Source organism: Tiliqua scincoides, chromosome 1 (assembly GCF_035046505.1).
Source record: "Tiliqua scincoides isolate rTilSci1 chromosome 1, rTilSci1.hap2, whole genome shotgun sequence".
Taxonomy (NCBI): Eukaryota; Metazoa; Chordata; class Lepidosauria; order Squamata; family Scincidae; genus Tiliqua; species Tiliqua scincoides.
The window spans coordinates 105145317-105162521 of NC_089821.1; the positions used below are offsets into that span (position 1 = coordinate 105145317).

The 17205-nt window shown below is 43.5% G+C and overlaps 1 protein-coding gene across 8 annotated transcripts in view; it reads left to right on the top strand.

The window, feature by feature from the left end:
* The window catches only part of MYO3B (myosin IIIB), a 309268-nt gene that overhangs the window by 24023 nt on the left and 268040 nt on the right, over positions 1-17205 (top strand). For all 8 annotated transcript variants that reach the window (XM_066612192.1, XM_066612189.1, XM_066612190.1 and 5 more), the window contains 2 exons: positions 2997-3073; positions 11846-11991. In XM_066612192.1, coding sequence (XP_066468289.1) covers positions 2997-3073; positions 11846-11991 — 223 coding nt within the window. The remainder of the gene's footprint in view (positions 1-2996; positions 3074-11845; positions 11992-17205) is intronic.

Here is a 17205-nt window from a genome sequence, read left to right on the forward strand (position 1 = left end):
TAAGGCATCTGGTGGGTGTCTGTAAGACACAGGAAGCTGGACTAGAGGGCCTGTTACATGGTCCAGAAGGGTTTCTCTTATGTTCTGATCACAGCTGGTCATGCATTAGGCTAACTCCTAATCCTATCCACTATCATGCATTAGGCTAACTCCAAATCCTATCCACTTTTTCAGTGCCAGTGCAGCTGTGCCATGAGGCGTGCACTGCATCCTGTGATGGGGAGGCAGTCACAGAGGTCTCTTCAAGGTATGTGAACATTTGTTCACTTACCTTGGGGCTACATAGTGGCTGCACCTGTGCTGGAAAGTTGGATATGATTGGGCCCTGAGGCAATTGCTTCAGACAGCAGATTGTTCAGGCAATTCAGGCAGCAGATTGTTTGAGGTCGCCTACCTCCATCTATCTGTTCACCTTTCTTCTCTTCCCACTCCCTGGATTGGAAAAGGAAGACCAGGATGGAGTGGAAGAGGAAGTGTGAAGGTGAGGAGAGTGGTGGAATAGAGCACTCCAGTCAGGGAATGAGAAGAGCAGAGGCTGGCATATCGCCAGGTAAGAGAAGGTAGTATTTGGCTTGCTGTCTCAGGAGTTCTTGGGCCAGCCCAGGAACTCTTTACGAGTACAACATTTGGTTAAGTGTCCATAGACCTGCTTGGATAATTTGCAATAGTGCCAATCACCTGTTTGGTGCAATGCGGAGCTCCTGATTGGCTCCTGCTCCACTTCCTGATTGGCTGATCAGCACTCCCACTTATTGAACAGAAGCTACACATGCGCAGCCCTGACAGTTGGATGGGGCCAGGAACCCAAACTCAGCACCTACAAGTGCATACATCTAGCTAAACTAGAGCACATGTTCATCAAAATAATTTGGGGAAGAAGTGTGTTATGCTATTTTTGCATTGCAGCAGACAGTATTTTAAATCTAGATTTTAATGATTTCATCTTTTGCCTTCGAAAAGGCATCTTTCTTTTCGCAAATAGCTGTGACTAGCCTTGAGCACATTTATTCCCTCTCAGCAGAAGGCAAAGTGGTCCTTAGGGTCCCAAAGCTAACAGTTCCATTTAATTTGCAGTTACAGCAGTTAGATATGAGTGTGCCTGAATTGGACATCTCTCTAAAAGAATAAGAGACGGAAGAAGTGGGTTTTGCAATAGACTTTAAGTCCTAGATAAATTCACCAGGTCCTTGATAAGGATATACATTAAAGCTAAATGTACGCAATTCCTATTTAGAATCTGAAACAAGTATAATCTAAAGATGGCTATAGAGTCCTATTCATATGTACTTGAGAGTAAGCCCCGTTGTTTCAGTGAATAAACATACATAGGATTGAACTGGAAGAGTATTAAAACCATCAAACAGAACAAGATGCTAAAGGGACCACTACAATTTCTAAAATGTACAAATTCAGTTGTGTCCTACTAGGTATTTGAGAATAATTCAGAATAATGCTTACAAGGGAAGAATTTGCTCCTCCAAACTATAATAAAATGATTTAAATAAAAAAGAAATTTTACATTACCTCTCATTCCCTGGTACTTTAAAACTAGCTTTATTAAGAATGAAAATTCCGTGATTGCTTGCTAGATGAATGTGAGAGCAGATGCCTCTTTATTACCTGGAAGGGACAGAAATTCATTATTGATGAGTGGATGAGATACTCAATTTTAAGTAGCAATTGGACAAATACCTAGCCTAAAGCAAAAGCAAAAACAACAGCTTCTTTAGTAAGCTCTTTGGCATGGAATGGTAGGGGCAGAAATTGCACTTCAACGAAGCCATCTTCCCAATATAATAATTAGCGCTAGCTACTAGACTAAGCTGCTGGAAATGGCCCATCCATGCCAAAGGAAAATGCAGATAGAGGAAGGTTGAAAGAGAACAATAGTTGGGTAGCATTTTTCGATATTTTGCACTTAATCACCATGGTGCACTCTCCTAGTAGAGCTATCATAAGACCCAAAACTGAACAAGGACAGGAAGCAATTTTTGCTAACAACTGCCTCTACCTTATTTAAATAAACTGAAGATGAAAAGAGCTGAGTCTTGAGCGTTGTGAGTGAATTGGGGGGAAGGGCTAAAATCATAACATTTCATAAATAGCAAAAATGGCAATTTTATTGCTGAAAAATTTTTTTGTTTACATCTCTAAAGCAAATGTTGAAATAGTAGCAAACCGCAGCTTTCCAGTCACAGCTTCAGCACTTTTAATGCAATCTATAAAACAGCATGGCCCCATTTCCACTTTCAGTATGTGGGGAATGGGTAGTGGATTGTAGAGTGGGAAAAATTCACCTCAAATTGCAAAGGCCCAAGATCACCCAGGAAGATTCTCCTCCAAACCTCTGACCCAGTAAACCTGCCCCCTAATTGATTTAAAATTAAGAAAGTGTATCTCAAATGAAAAAATAAAACAAATAAGAATTAGATGTGAAGTGAATGTGGTTGCCTGAACCACTTGGTGGTGAGGTGAGTGAGGGTGTGGGGAGATGTGGGGAGGAGGTGTTCTGGAGTGGGGGAGAAGGGGGGAAGGCAGGTGGGGAGGAGGTGTGGTGGGGAGGAAGCAGGATGGGTGGAGGGTAGGACCGGTGGAGCTCGGCTCTTCTGGATCCTGACTCCCTGTCAACCGTGTGGTCTAACATGGGACTCTCCGATTCTGCAGCAGCTCCAGAGCTGCTGTAGAATCAAGTAGCCCCATTGCAGGGCTACTTCCCTTGCCCAGGGGAAGAGGACTGAAGTCCCCTTCCCTCAAGTTGCTGGTGGTGGCTGATTGGTTGGGTGCTGGATATTGCAGCAGCCTTTTTGGCACCACAGCAGCCCCGCATGCTGGTCAGCTCAGGCTTGGGCTGCCCATCACTTGTTTTGAAAAAAAAAAAAAATTACTGCTGGGAAATATTGTTCTGTAAATCCCCCAATAATGATTCCATCTTGGGCATTGTATCAAAAAGGCAGTAAGAATGCTTATCGCTCCAATATTTGAATGCATTGTTACAGGTGTTTCTGCACAACTCACTAGTACCAGACTGAGAAGAAACACATCTGTGGGAACCCCATTTTGGATGGCTCCTGAGGTGAGTTATGCCTTTATTCTGAGGTCTTTTTTGCTTTCTGTTATGATCTGCTTTTGAAGATTTTAGAAGTTAATTGAGGACAATAGCATTATATAATACAAACTGGGTAGACAAATTAAACTATGTCCTTAAACAATATCAATTTTCTTGTGAATCCATTTTATATTGATATGCGCTTCCCACCAGGGTAGTGCTATTCAGGTTTTGATTTCTTTTGGAGGAGTGAGCACTAGACATGGTTGACATGTTAGTAGTATGTGCATTATTTTTAAATATACAAGTAGATATAACAGAATGCAAGCGGTATGTGCACTCCTACAAGGCAGCAAGTCTGCTGCTCACATCAAATCCCCAGAAAAGGGCACCTTGCACCCCATGACATGCCTTTGGCTGCATTCAGGTATTGGAGCAATATCATTCTTCGTCTCTGACATTTCAGTTTACAAAACTGTTCCTTCTTCTCCTCTCTCTCTCTCTCTCTCTCTCTCTCTCTCTCTCTCACACACACACACCCTCTCTTAAATCAGTTCCCCTCTCTTAGTGAGAGGAGGTAGGATGTGTCATTTCCCCGCCCCCCCATTCCAAAGGGATCTCTGTACCCAGGGACCAGTCTCACAATCAACATCCATAAACAAACATCCATGGACTATTAAGGAACCCTAAGATCACACAATGATCAGGCATTACTTTCAAGCAGACCCATAATGATATCCCTCCTGGGTCTACAGCAGATGCTCCTGTTTGTGGGACTACATGAATGCTATATCTAATTTAAGATAATTAATAACACTTGCCAATAATATTTCGTATTTACAGCATATGGTGTTTTTTACAAGTGCTCAAAACATACCACATACAGCATCTTAATAATAGTAAGGAAGATCAGTGGTAGCGCCCCCATTTTACAGATAGAAGAGAAGGGAGAGATGGTCCAGTTTAAATGAAGTGCCATCCATGAGGCCCACCTCACTTACATGGCTGGCGTCGCATTTAAACCAGACCCCAGAGAGAACTCAGAAGTGAGCTGTCTTCTCTATGTTTCTTGGCATCTGCCTTTATTTGTCTCTTTGCTCCTTAGGCTGGGAAAGATGGGCACGCCAGTGTCCACAATAAGGCACTGTTGTAATTTGCAGAACATCTTTGGCACACAAAGGATCTCTTGCCATCTCTCGTGCCTAGACATTCATAATGGGCCATATATCAGATCCTTTCAAGCAGACTCCCTGCTGTTTTCATGGCTTTCTTTGAACAGAACTGGGGCAACTCTGCCTGTTGCCTCCCCAGTGATTGCTGATGCAGACACCCTGCCTGTTTTTCATTGGAAGCCAGCAGTTATTACGGGGGGGGGGGGAGAGAGAGAGAGAGAGAGAGAGTTCTGCTTAACTTTCTAACTATGCTAGAGAAGAAAGGAGCAGCACAGAAAGGCAAGATACTTTTTTTTTAATTTGTTGGGTCCAATGAGGCTCTGCCTTCCCTGCCTGTATGTCCCTGCTGTAAATATGTACAGTATTTTCACCAGCACTTTCTGTATTTACTCCAAGAGGAGAATTTCATTTCCCAGAATACTGAGAACGTGTCTGAAGGAACATATCTGCATTTTAATATGATTGCATTTTTGAATAGCATGGATGCAATATATCAAATTGGCTGGAGTTTTTTCTTTTTAAAGATCTTACTGTAAAATATTCTTCTGTGATATTTCTGAAAGCATTGTGTAGAATAAGTCTTGTCAACTTGATGCTCTGACTCCTGCTATAAGAGCAAAGTGCTTATCTAATTGTAACAGATTCATTTTGATTGATCTAAGTGATAACCTGTAATATCAAACTCACATTTCAAAATGCACTACAGCAATATGTGCTGGGTACCTTTAATTAAAATGATTTTAATGAAAAATCTAGCTCCCAGCAAAAATGGCAGAAGTGTATGTAATTGAAAATAGCAACAACACTTTTAAAATTAATTAGAAATAAACATTGCCAGCACACAATAATCTAAAAAATATAAAAAAGCATCGCTCTCATTTGTCCTTCTCACCTTCAGCCTCTCTTATTCACTACTCTGTGACCCGCATCATGGGGCTCAAGGTCAGCTCCAGGTTAATAGCTTTAGGTTTTCTTCCCTGCTATTTAGCTAATATTAGTTTCTCAGATATAGATGGACATTTTGTTCCGTGTGTGAATGCCCTAAATCAGGGAGAAAGTGTATGCCTGCTAAACTCTTGGAAAATGATACATTTTGAGGGACATTGCAAGTACAAAACAATTTAATTTTTGATGCCTCCAAGGCATTTGACTGTAATCATGCACATACAGATTGTTTGAATAGGAAGATGGGGGGGAAAAAATCTAATACAAGTGTATACTTTCTCTGATGTAAGGAAGAATTTGAAGAGAACATGTAGTTATTCTGTTTCTAACACATTTATTTCTTTAAAATACGTCCTTCGACCTTCCATCCCATTTAAGGGACCATCAAGATGCCGAACAAGCAACATGGACAACTTTTTTTTTAAATATCGCAAGTGCTGCTTGATGTAAATGCAAAGTCTGTCACCAATGCTGCCATACCCAAAAAACCATGAAAACCATGCAGAATGCAATGATCCAGCCACCCACACAGTACAGGGCTTCACTCCTTCCTCTTGCAATCCCTTTAAGTACAGGACACTGGCAACACTCTCAGGGTGTCCCACACTTCCTGTTTTGTTTAAAGGAAGGCACAAGGAAGGAGAAAGTTAGGGGATAGAGAGGCAGATTGGTGCAGCTCTGTCTGCAGCAAATGAAAGTGAGTTCCACAGTACAACTACAGCCATAGCACTAGCCCTTATCTAAGTACTGTATGATAAGGCCTACCCTAGATGGTCTTAGAATTATTTTTGAAGATTGTCATTTTGGGTTGTTACCCTGCACATTACTGATCTTGTCTGATCTCCGAAGCTAAGCAGGGTCAGGCCTGGTTAGTACTTGGATGGGAGACCCCCCTGGGAATACTGGGTGCTGTAGACTTATACCATAGTCTTTTGAGACTGAAGATTGCCAACCAACCATGTGCCAATTGCTGTCAGGATGTAAGTATTTAACTTCAGTAGTTACCACTCTATTTACTGCAGCTGCAGCTTATCATGGAAACATAGGCTCCCAGGAAAAATGAGAGTCACACTTTGAAACCTCCAGAAGTGTTCAGAGACATTTCAAGGAACAGCAGCAGCAGTCACCTGAACTATACTATCCATCATGGATGCACTGTCCGATTGCACTCTTAATTATGGTGATGTGCACTTTAAATATACAGGAAATGTTAGATGCCTAATTAATTTTTTTTTTGCGAGGAAGTTATAGCTAAACGTGCTAGAGGTTTCTTCCATAGTATAATGCATTGCCCATATAAACAAACAAACAAAAAATTAGGTTTTTTTATAGCACATTTCAGTGTTCCAAGAACTTCACATCGATTATCCTGTAAAGGAGGTCAGTGTTGTTATCCCAATATTGCTAGCGAGAGGCTGAAACGGAGTGGTAGGAGGTTAACTATGGGCATGTAATAAGTTCATTGCTGTGGTACGACTTGGGAGGGGATTGGGGTACTTACTTACCTTGACATTTTGGGGGGGGGGCTAGTGTGTCACTTTCCAGTGCTGCAGCAGCATAGCCCCACCTCTGTGCACCTTCTTTTCTTATCTCTTCCTGCCTTTCCCATCCCCAACATGGGTGACACTGGCATTCTTTTACCATCTTTTCCAAATCCTTAGTGCAGTGATTCTCAAACCACTTAGTGCAGTGGTTCTCAAACTCTCTGGGAGAGTTTGAGAGCCCCTAACTCTCTGGGAGAGCCACAAACTCTCTGGGAGAGTTTGAGAGCCACTAAGTACTTGCAGGGGCGGGGGGGGGGGAGGCAGTGGCGCGATCCCCAGGATTGCACTGCTGGGGGGGGCTGCAGGGGCTTGGGTGCACGTACCCAAGCCTCCTGCAGCCTCCCAGGGGTGCAGAGAGCCCTGTGCGACTTTCTGCAGGGCTCCCCACAGCAGTGAAAGTGGGGCAATGGTGCTCCTCTTCTGCTTTAGCTGCCCCTGCCCCTTAAGGGGCCAGAGGCCAGGGCCCACAGGCATCGCGACGCCCCAGTTTGAAAAGCCCTGCCTTAGTGTCATTGGGGGAAAGTTTCCATTTGCAAATGAGCTGAAAGAAAGGAGGTGATGACAGATTAAGAGGTTCAGCTGATAATCATTCCACTGCTTGTACCAGCAGTAGACCCTTGACAGTTACTGGAGGATGCCAGCCTCTGACACCAGTCCTGAGGAGGAAGGAATTTTCCACCTCACACTTTTACAGTACATGCCTTTCTAGGCTACCGTTCTTTGTTTATAACGTTGGATAATTATTATGTATTGTCAAAGAAAATGAGGAAAAATGGTCTAACAAAGTATTTTGCAAACTGTGGATTGCAACCCAGTGTGTGGTGCGCCATGACATGACACTCCCTGTATACCTCAGTACCTTATTGGGTTGTGCTATGCTGGCAAATCACTCCATTGGCCTTTGTGGATCCCAAAATGCTCTGTGGAAGTGACTGAAAGCAACTTCCAGTTTGTGGGCACAACTTCTGATTTTCTTTCGGTCGCTTCCATGTGACATTCTGGGACTTGTGGAGGCCAGTGGAGTGTGTCACCAGCCCTGGCACAACCTGGAAGTGGCCCTCAGGGGCTCCTAATAAGGCACTGTGGTACTACAGAGACTATTGTGTTGTGACCCATTGTGGAAGACCCAGGTGGGAACCTCTGGCCTAAAATATTAAGATCAAGCGAATAGGGCATGAGTTACATGAAGAACTTCATCAACAAGGTGTTAGAGGTGAATATATTAATGCTGATAAAACTCTCATATTCAGAAGATCGAGCTTCCGAGATGCAATTTTACTGCTTGATAACTATGCTGACTGCTATTTTTTGGTATTTCTAAAGCAAAAAAATGAAAGGCAATTGGTTTTGCTATGCATAGCAAAACTGATTGACTCCCTTCCTTCTGAGTCACTGACTTGAAGGAGTTGATTTACATAATTTCAATGAAGCGACATTAGAGGGAACAGGTGTTTTGGGGAAGTAGGTAAAAATATTAAATAACCTAGAAATACATTAATGGGTGCCATGGTAATTTTTTTTCTCCAATATTGAGAGCCAATATGATGCATACCCCTAGGCCAGTTTATATTCAAATGCACATACTGAAACATCATGTTAGAAGTTGGTTTCATGATTATATGTTGCAGTATAGTTTTATAATAAGATGTACGGTTCTAATTGATATTCTATAGCAGCCATTTTCAACCTTTTTCAGCTCACGGCACACTGTCAAGGCACTAAAATTGTCAAGGCACACTTCCAGTTTTTTTACTTACATTAAATTACTATATTACAATTAATTTTTAATTAATATAATTAATACAATTAAATCATTACACGACAAAGGGCACAATCCTAACCAGGTCTACTCAGAAGTAAGTCCTATTTTGTTCAATGGGGCTTACTCTCAGGAAAGTGTGGTTAGGATTGTAGCCAAAGACTGGGGGGGGATGTGCCTGTGGGACTTACTCCTGAGTAGACATGCCTAGGATTGGGCTTTTGGTTGCACTCTTTTTTCTCAAATACATGAGCAGGCAACTGGCACTTCTCTCTCCTTCTCTCCCCCACCCACCCCCTCTCACAGGGACATTACCTCCTCATCTCATAATTGCAGTTAGCACCTCTCCTACAATCCCTCCCCTCACTGGTCCACACCTTCCAAAGGTCCAGAAACACTTGCCTCACATTCCCGCCCCCCCATTGCCTGCTCCTGTATTTCAGAAAAAAGTGTGACTAGTAGACACTTTGCCCAATCCTAGGCATGTACTCAGAAGTAAGCCCCATTATAGTCAATGGGGCTTACTCCCAGGAAAGTGGGGCTAGGAGAGAAACTTGAGAGCCCAGCCCAGCTCAGGCATGTCTACTCAGAAGTAAGTCCCATTATAGTCAATGGGGCTTACTCCCAGGAAAGTGTGGATAGGATTGTGGCCCAGCGCCCCTCCTCTGAAAGGCAAAGGCAAGGCAGGGAGGGTCACTTTGGGGAGCTGCAGGCAATTGTGGCAAGGAAAAGGGACTTTCATGGAACCTCAGCCAGCCCATTCTTAGACTGGTGGCGTCAGTGGACTCGCTCGCTTCCTACCTGCTTGCCTGCCCAGTTTCCTTCTCCTCACTCAGCCCAGACCTCTTCCAGGCTTTTCTGGTTGCCCAATCAGCAGGCAGGGCAGACAAGGGACTTGATACCCAATCCTAGGCATGTCTACTCAGAAGTAAGCCCCATAATAGTCAATGGGGCTTACTCCTAGGTAAAGGAGGATTGGGTTGCAGCCTTCCTCTTGCTCACAGCAGGAGATGCAAAGCAGCCCCAGCTGCTCCTTTCCCGCTGCTGCAGTGTGAGGGTCAAAGCAGCCGCTTCTCCCACCCATGGCTGCTGCCTGCCTCCTCTGGCCCTGTGGCACACCTGAGGCTGCCTCATGGCACATTAGTTGAAAACCGCTGTTCTATACACTTGGACCAGGCACACAACACAAAATGGTAAAATATAACTGTTTTATTATAATGTTCCCACTTCTCTTTCACCTGACTGCCCATGTTTTTGAGGTGCTTTCTCTCTCTGCAATCTCCATAACATTATGTCAAGGCAGGAAAACTTTGTAAGCCTGGGGAGAAATAAGATTTGTGAAATATGGCTGGTCATGTGATGATATCAATTGCCAGACCAAGGGAGGGCTCTATGTCTACTTTATCCAACTTTCCTATTACTGGCCATCAAAAGAGTGTTGCTTGTGTTAATGTTTTTCTTTAATTCTAGAGAACTTATGATCCATATGCTGTAAGGCTGGCTGTACTCTCTCCTACTCAGAACTGAAGCCAACCTCATGTGCATTTCTGATCTTTTGCCATAGAAAAGAGAAACGACTTAAAAATCAGGACAGTATTGTCAGCCTAAACCTTCAATCTTTTTACTCTTTTTATTGAATCCAGAGTGCCACAAGGTAGAATATGTTACATACAGTATATCATTATCCTGTGCCATGTATACAGCAAAGTAGCAATTGGATAGTAAGCAAATGAAATTTGTTTGCTTGCATCTATAATGCCATTCATCTCTAGTGTAGCTTTGCTGACTGAAAGCACAGTCAGTTCTTTCCAGCTCTTTCTGTCAAGTCCCCGACATTGCTATCGTGATTGAAGCTGAACACGTTCGAAAACTTAAGATATTCTCCCTTGTATATGAACAGTCTTTGTAGAATCTATAAAACTGAATTGTCACTATGTGTAAAGTGTGTAGTGTCTTGCCTTACTGTGAGTAAACTAAACTGTCCATGCAGTATACCATTCAGAACCAAGAAATTCAGGTGGTGTGTTTTATTTAACTTGTCTAACTTTTGCTCTGATCGTAGCAAGGATAACACTTTTGTGCCATGTTCAGGATTTTCTTTTTTTGTACACTGCTCCATTTTTTCAGGATAATGCTGGCATACCTCATAAGCTGCTTAGCTAGTAACATCAGCCAACTGAAGCAGCACCTTTTCCCAGGAGGTTCAACCCATTAAATTCCAGATTCCAGCTGGGAGGGTTAGCCGTGGTAATTGTACAGTGCAAGTCTCCAGCTAACCTTGCTCCGTGGTTGCAACCGTTCCATGTTCTACATTGTCTGCCTGTGGGCTATGCTTTTTATGCATGGGCTGTGTTACACAGAGACTGGAAAGGAGGAAAATAGCTTCGCTGCTCGGCACAATGTAGGGGCTGGTGATGCAATCAGGGATTCTCTGCAATGGGAACCTTCCTCAGTGTGATTTGAATTTGACAAACCCTCAGCCCTCTATACATGTGTCCCACCTATTTCTTACAGGATTTCTGTCAGTCTACTGTGTATGCTAATTTCAGATTTTTGCTCATTATTGGTCATCATTACCTGCAAATGTGATATTAAGTGGAGAAGATGGGTGTGTGTATGGGCAAAAACAGATGATTTCACTTTCACTCTAAAATTTTAGATTTTATGTTATCTATTCCCTGCTGGCCCACACCATGCATTACAAGAAGGCACAAGAGAAAAAAGTAACAATCTTTTTTACTTACTTCTCCACTCCATAGGCCACCTAGCCTCTATAGGTCTCCTTGGACCTATGCCAGTTATTTACCTGGTGTAAGTCTGAAGAAACTCAGAGAAGGGAAAGAGGGATAGGAGCTCAGCGTGCATGGATGCCACTGAATTCCTCCTCCCTTCCACCCCTGAAGTACCCCTGGCCCAGCCTGATCCCTGCCCTGATTCACCCCTGAACCACCCTGCCACCACCTTACCTGGTGGCAATCTGTGGCCTGAAATCTGTAGGCAGCTGGGGCCTGCTGGGGCATTAGGGGGATTCCCAGTTGCCGTGCTGTTGCTAGTGGGCCGCAGAACGGCAATGAGGTCAGGGTGTCAGAAGGCTGCACAATGCTCTGACAGACTGCAAAATTTGTCACCTTTTGCACCCATTGAATTGGGCCATTATTCCATGAATTTCCAACATTTCAGCCTAACTCAACAAACCTAATCTTCAGCTTGCTCCAGTCAGACCCCGAAACTCAAAGAGCATAAACAGTGATACATCTGAGGAAGCCTACGTAATGGTTGTGCTGTCAGCTGTTGGCAACTGCATACCTCACTTGGGCAATGGGGAATTACAGATTCTGAGAAGGTTAATGTGGTGTCTTCCTTGCTTTTTATTTGACAGGTCATTGCTTGTGAACAACAATATGACTACTCCTATGATGCTCGGTGTGATGTATGGTCCCTTGGAATCACTGCTATTGAACTGGGTGATGGAGATCCCCCTTTATTTGACATGCATCCAGTGAAAACACTTTTTAAGATCCCAAGGTATGGCACTAGGTGGCTCTCTTGGCTTACTAGATCATTGCTCGTACAAGCAGAAGCATGTCAATAGTGAAATAAATGTATGTAATTTTCATTGCATCATGAGTTACCCTGACGGAAAATGCAGGCAAATGTTACTGTTGGGAAGATTTTCTGTTTGCCCTGGCTAACAGTGAGCTCTAACTGGAATAACTGTATATAGTAGTTTAATCTGGTTTTATATATGCACAATAGAATTCATAAGAGCAGATCAAATTGGCGAAACAATTTGTTTCAAAAGAAGCAAAGGATAAAAACTCAAAACTGTAACATTTTGAAGGTTATGTCCATGAAATAGAAGACTTGGATTGTTGTACCGACACATACAATTTTGAAACTGTTCCGCATACTGGATATGCTTCCCTCCTTTCTGGCTTATTTACACATTGAAGAATATGATAGTCTTTATTGCCGTTCATGAATGTAAATGAGGATTTGATGCCACATAAAGTTTGTACAGGGGTTGTGTTATTTCCACTTGACTGAAAGAGTTTTAAAGATGTGAAATAAGATTGAAAGCCAGGTCAGTTGTAGCAAAGGGGGAGGGAAACATCCTCCAGCATTTGTCCACGCTTGATTGCCATTTGGTGTGTGCCTGCTTCTTCCATATTCCAATTTGCAAAGGAAACGATAGCCACTGGCTATTAACAGTTTGAAAGCATAGACAATGAAAATATTTGACCTTTTGTTATCTGTACAATCACAGAATTATCATGGGGCGTTTTCACAATTTCTTCTGATTGCTATTTGCATTTCTGATTAGGTCTATTTATATGCAGATGAGGTTCTTTCCAGCATTTGGCAGTGTATTATCTTGTTTGTGCAATGAAGGCATGAGCTGGCTGCCATCGCTCTTTCCAAAATTATTCCAACTTAAGCTGCAATTTTTCTTTTTTCTTTCCCTCTTTGCTCATGTGTAGAACAGGTTGTAGCAATTAACGCAGCAAGGGAGTCTTCAAATTTCTAAACTAATACTCATAAATTTTATCAGATAGAGGCTGTAAACAGCTTTAAAGAACAACAGTCATGATGGAGTACTGAAAAATATCCACAGGAAGATATATGGAATAGGACATGTGGATATTTGCCTTCAGTCTATGATTTATCTTTTTCTCCCCACAGACTACTTAGAAGTCTTCTTGATGAAAAACTATCTTGCAGGGTGTCTATTTATATGGGACAAAATGGTGATTGATTAAGTGAGCTCCTTAATAGACAGTCTTTTATTGCTATCCTTGATTGAAACTTCATATCTTATGTACTTCCGTTCAAGCTAACTAGTCAATTACATATAGTGAGTACTAGATGATGCAAGGGAACGCTAATGGAATATACGATTCTTTTTTCAACTTCAGATGACAGTGGAGGTTAAATAGCTATAAAGAATGATCAAATATTGTTACTACTGCATTTGGTGGCAGTTTGGTAATGGAGTTCCAAATCTTACAGTACATTTTTTAAATCTACACATATTAAGGAGTGGTAATTGTTCCTGTTTCTACCTTTTCTGGATTGAGAGGGATTCTTACCTGATCTTGAGAGGGTGCAGTTGTGCCAGATTAATTAAACCAGAATAAAAGGATGTGATCTTCTATATGCGGCGTATGACAGCATGAGTACAGAGTGTGCCAGGTATTCCCTTTCAAACTGAGGGATATGATGGCGCTGGAACAGGCCACTGGCACATTGGCAATGCATTTTGCACCAAAGGGCTGTGTTGTTATTGCTCGTTGGAGAGACCTGGCTTGAGCGAAACAGTACTGAATATGCACATTAATGTTCCAGGGCTCTTCAAATGTCAGTGTCTCTAGGTGGGCCCCTCTGCGGTGGTGACATCCCTCTACCCTGGAAAAATTAGCCTGATGTGCCTTCCAGACAGATATTTCTGATCTCTCCCAGTCTGGTTCTATAGGAAGGCCAAGAGGTGGGGGAGAAAAAGAGAAAACATGCAGTACATTCACCTCCTGCTCTTGGATTATTGTCAGTGAATGTATTAGTAGTTGCCCGGCAACCTTTTTATCCACAACTCTTCAATAGTTTAGACGTCTCCTATTTGCAAGTAAAACAGAATATGTATGTGGAGCAGAATATGTATGTGGAGCATTGTCCTTTTGGAATTCCTTGCTCCCCTAATATATGGGGGAAGAAGATCATGATGGCCAAAGAGGCATTTTTGTGGGCCTATTCTGGATCTCCCACTCTGACTTTAGAGCAGAAGGTACATAGAAATCCACTGCCCTTTTAGGGTAGGGGTAAATGGTGCTCTTAAGGTTCACATCTGCTCCTTCTAGTCAAGGTGCATGGAATCATACAGGCCAACCTGATTGTGTAAAATGGATTATTGTCTCCTCAACATTCGCTCAGCACAGCGTACTTTAGTAACATTCTAATGTTTGTAAATCCATATTGCACAGCTTCTAGTGGTATGGCAATGACAACTTTTTCTGGAGAAGGTCTTGATCTTGCCACAGTTGCACATGCCTTGGGTATGTCCATATTAGACTACTGCAATTGTACTACATGAGCCCTTGAAAACTGTTTGGATGCCTGAGCAGGTGCAAACTGCAGTGGCTAGATTGCTGACAGGAACCTGTCTCTTTGATCACATTCTGGCACTACCAGACATCAGCTCCATTGACTCCCAATTTGTTTCTGGGCCTAGGAATGACGATGATGAAGAATAAGAATATTGATAGATCATTTTTCAGCAAAACAGTCCACAAAGTGGTCTTCATAACAACATTTTATAAAAGCACAATTCCCTGTTCCCAAAGGGCTGATCACTTTTTAAAAATGCAGAAGAGGTATGAGCAGTCACTTGAAAAGGCACTTTGCTGGAGTGAAGAGGGACTGTTGCTCTCCTCCTACTAAATATAAGAGGAACACCACTTTAAAAGGGGCCTCTTTGCCCATTTAGCAAGGGCTAGTTCTTACTTTTGAAACTCTAAATAATGTGGGACCTGGGCCTCATAAGGACCTTCTCTTCCCATACATGCCTTCCTGCATGCTGTACTTGAAATGGAAGGTCTGCTTCATGTGCCTGCCATTGGTTGAAGTATGAATGGCCGGGAAAATTGACAGGGCCTTGTTGTTGGTGACCCCTAAGTTGTAGGATTCTCTGCTTCATGAGATCTGGCAGATTATTCATATTTAGGAGGTCTCTTAAGGTGTCCCTGTTTCCTCGTGGTTAATTGGCCACTGTTGTTTTGTTTTATAACAGTGGTTCCCAAACTGTGGGTCAGGACCCACTGATGGGTTGCTACCTGATTTTTGGTATGTCATCAATGGATGATGGAAAGATCAGATTGCCTCAAGTCTTGAGGCTATTCAAAAATCAGATACTGTAGCTACTAATTACCCTGCAAAGAGTTCAGCTCCTGCAGTTTGCAAGTTAGCTGCAGTTTGCAAGCATGTGTAAATACAGGGTGATAAACGTTTGAGGATCTTTTTCTGGTGATTATTACTCATAAATAAAATATTATTTCTTTCTAAAATATTATTTCTACCCTGGGGGCTGGGGGCTAAGAATAGGCCCTCAGTTTGGCTGTACTTGTCGTAAGAGGCGACTAAACAGCCACCGGGTAGATGGGACTCGTCAGCCTAGGAAGGCAGCTCATCTAAGAGAAGGAAACTCTGACCTCAAACCTCCACTGCCTTGTGGCTACATCCAGTTCTGGAAAAGGCTTCAGGAGTCAACCTCGAGGCAAAATCAGGAGCCGGAGTCCCTGAGGCAGTTCATGGCTGAACACAGTCACGTTCTGGCAACTCCTGCGACGCCGCTGGAACCAACCGTATTGGCCTCTGCCTTTCCATTGGACCATTCCAGCGACGTGGAGAGGGGGGATTTGCTGCATGGGTAACAGCCTATCCTCCATACCTTCTTTACCCAGGCTTCGCGCACTGGAGAGGACACTCCAACTTCGCCATACGGCGTTGGCACAACACGGGAAGCAGCAGTTTACCGGTTATAAGTCTTTGCTCGATTGGCGTAGAGCATGACGCCAGGGGCTGCTTCCGACGGTGGGAGAGATCATTGCATCTCATTGGGCAGCTACCGCCCGCCTTAAGCTGGGCAGTCCCCAGCCAGTAAGGTGTTGCCTCGCCACGGTCCGTTAACCTCATGGGGTGCGTGGGGTTTAGGGTGAAAACCGACAAGCGGATCGACAACTCTGCACCATGCAACAGAAAACAGAAAACTACTGCCCTAAAGCTGGGCACCTGGAATGTTAGGACAATGACACCTGGCTTCTCTGATGACCTGCAAGAAATAGACGACGCACGCAAAACAGTTGTCATCGACATGGAGCTGAGCAGACTGCAGATGGACATCGTCGCCCTTCAAGAGACTAGGCTGCCAGATTCCGGATCTGTCAAGGAGAGAAATTTCTCATTTTTCTGGCAGGGAAAACCACCAAACGAAACCAGGGAACATGGCGTTGGCTTTGCGGTCAGAAATACCCTGCTGAAATCCATCATCCCACCTACTGTGGGAAGTGAAAGAATTTTGTCCCTGCAGCTCCAGTCATCAGCAGGACCTATCACTCTCATCAGTGCTTATGCACCGACTCTGTCGTCTCCAGCAGAAGCCAAAGACAAATTCTATGATGACCTGGCCACCACTGTCAAGAAAATCCCTGTAAAAGAGCCATTGTTCATCCTCGGCGATTTCAATGCTAGAGTTGGTGCTGATAACAGTTCATGGCCCACTTGCTTAGGTCAGTTTGGCACTGGGAGGATGAACGAAAATGGCCAACGCCTGCTAGAGTTTTGCTGTCATCACGGTCTCTGTGTCAGCAACACATTCTTCAACACAAAGCCCCAACATAGAGTCTCTTGGAGACATCCAAGATCAAAGCACTGGCACCAGCTCGACCTGATCCTCACCAGACGCTCCAGCCTTCCCAGCATCAAGATCACACGCAGTTATCATGGTGCTGCCTGCGACACTGACCACTCCCTGGTGTGCAGCAGAGTGAAACTGCAAACAAAGCGACTGTATCACACGAAAAAGGAAGGAAGACCTCGCATTGATACCAGCAAGACCCGGGATCAGAGAAAAGTGGAGGAATTTGCACGAGCGCTTGAGGAATCTCTTCCAGGCCCGGCCGACGCAAACGCATCCAACAGATGGGAACATTTCAAGAATACCGTTTACAACACCGCCTTGTCCATATTCGG